General features: G+C 43.4%; 1 protein-coding gene across 1 annotated transcript in view; it reads right to left on the reverse strand.

Moving 5' to 3' along the window:
- The window catches only part of LOC104164348 (C-type lectin domain family 17, member A-like), a gene marked incomplete at its 5' end in the record, with an annotated part of 5,843 nt that extends 4,783 nt beyond the window's left edge, over positions 1–1,060 (reverse strand). Inside the window, 2 exons of the mRNA XM_009703643.1 lie at positions 418–491; positions 951–1,060. Of these exons, the coding sequence (XP_009701945.1) occupies positions 418–491; positions 951–1,060 (184 nt within the window). The remainder of the gene's footprint in view (positions 1–417; positions 492–950) is intronic.
- Between the last annotated feature and the right edge of the window lie 871 nt (positions 1,061–1,931).

Below are 1,931 nucleotides of genomic sequence, written 5' to 3' on the forward strand. Positions count from 1 at the left end.
ATCACAATCGAAGTGCTTTATTTTTTAACTTTTTTTTTTTTTTTCCCCTGATTAACCAGCAAAGCGATACGCCGAGCCTCGGCACAACAGGTAAACAACTCGCAAAAGGTTAACGAACACCCCAAAAATCCCTAACCCCCCACTCCAAGTGACCCCCCTCAAACTGTTTAACCCCTTCACCATAACGCTGCGCCCACCTCAGGCAACGCACCTCGCTTTTGGGAAGCGGGGTACCCATTTTTGGATATCTCTTTTCCCCTAAAGCCTCGTGGTTTCACCTCACTCTTGGTTTTGCCGGGTTTTTACTGTTTGTTTTTCTTTTTTCCCCCCCGTTTTTAAGCCCCGGGGAGGGGAACCGCTAACAGTCGCGTTCGCAGATCCAGGCCTCGGGACTGGAACAGATACAATCGTTCCAACGGCCGCTGGAATAGATGGTGACACAATCCTCGCCTTCGTGGCCCACGTTGTTGGGTTCGCCGCTGTTCCAGAACCTGCGAGGAGGTGGTGGTGGTGGTGGGGAACGCCATTTTGGGGGGAAAACTCGCCGTTTGGGAACTTGTTAGGTTTTGGGGGTTTTGTTGTGGGGTTTTTGGTGTGAGGTCTTGGGTGGGAACCGACCGAACTCGGGGTGGGGGGGAGGAAACACGCAGGCGCTGCGGCTCCTTGAACATTTGGGTTTTTAAGCCCCAAAACCAAAGTGAATTTGGGGGGAAAAAACACAAATCTTGCCTGCAGCAAGATTCTTCTCTTCTTACCTTTCCCTCCACCTGGCATTTTCAAGTGCCGCGGCAGGATGAAACTTATTTCCGTGCTTTTTAAGCACTAAACCAGAGTGGATGGGTGTGTTAATGAGGGTGTGGCACCTTTTTTTTTGAGTAAAAAAGGGGCTGAGGGAGAACAGAGCTGATTTCGGGGAGGCAATTTACTCTCCGACGAGGCTAAAAACTTACGAGAGAGAGAGGGAGCGGCCGTCCACCCACTGCCAGTCGCCTTCTTTGTGCGCGTCAGTCAGGCCCAGCCAGAACACCCGATTCTCCATGATGTGATTTGCCAGAAATTTCTGCAAAAGGGTGGAAAAAAAAAAGTAAGGAGGCGTCAAGAGGGGAAGCGGAAGGCAACAGCAAAGGGATTCGGTGGCGCCGAGGCCAGCGCCGGCAGTCGGTGACGTCGGGGAGCTCGTTCTTTGCAGGGGACAACTGTGTCGTGCCAGAAGCGTGAGAAAAAAACGCAACGGTTCCCATCGGAAATGGAAAAAAGTGCTGAAATTTCAAATCTCTGGAGGAAGATGCTTTTTTCAGACGCAATGTACTTTTAAAGGGCGAAAGCACCCACCTGAATCGGAGGCAGGGATCGTCTAAATTGGGGTAGAAATGCTGATTTGTGCACAGTTTGGGTTGTATTTCTGGAATTCATTTTAAAACTTCGAGACTTTTTAAAAAAACTTCTAGACTTTCTAAAAAACCCTCTAGAATTTCTCAAACTTCCAGACTTTCTAAATTCCAGAATTTAAAAACAAAATCTTCCAGAATTTCTAAAAAAACCCTCACCTCTAGAATTTCTAAAAAACACTTCTAGAATTTTAAAAAAAAACTAAAAACCCTCTAAAATTTCTAAAAAAAACCTCTAGCATTTCTAAAATTACTCATAGACACTAAAAATACTTCCAGAATTTCTAAAAGCTTTCTAGATTTTCTTTTAAAAATCTAGAATTCAAAAAAAAACTTCTAGAATTTCTAAAAACAGTATAGATTTTCTTTAAAAAAATTTCCAGAATTTTAAAAAAAACAACTTTTAGAATTTCTAAAAAAAAAGACTTCTAGAATTTCTTTTAAAGACTTCTAGAATTTCTTAAAAAAAAACCCACAAAACTTCTAGACTTTCTAGAGTCTGGGATTTCTAAAAAAAACCTTCTAGACTTTCTTAAAAAAAAA

This window comes from Cariama cristata, unplaced genomic scaffold, assembly GCF_000690535.1.
Source record: "Cariama cristata isolate BGI_N322 unplaced genomic scaffold, ASM69053v1 scaffold34207, whole genome shotgun sequence".
Taxonomy (NCBI): Eukaryota; Metazoa; Chordata; class Aves; order Cariamiformes; family Cariamidae; genus Cariama; species Cariama cristata.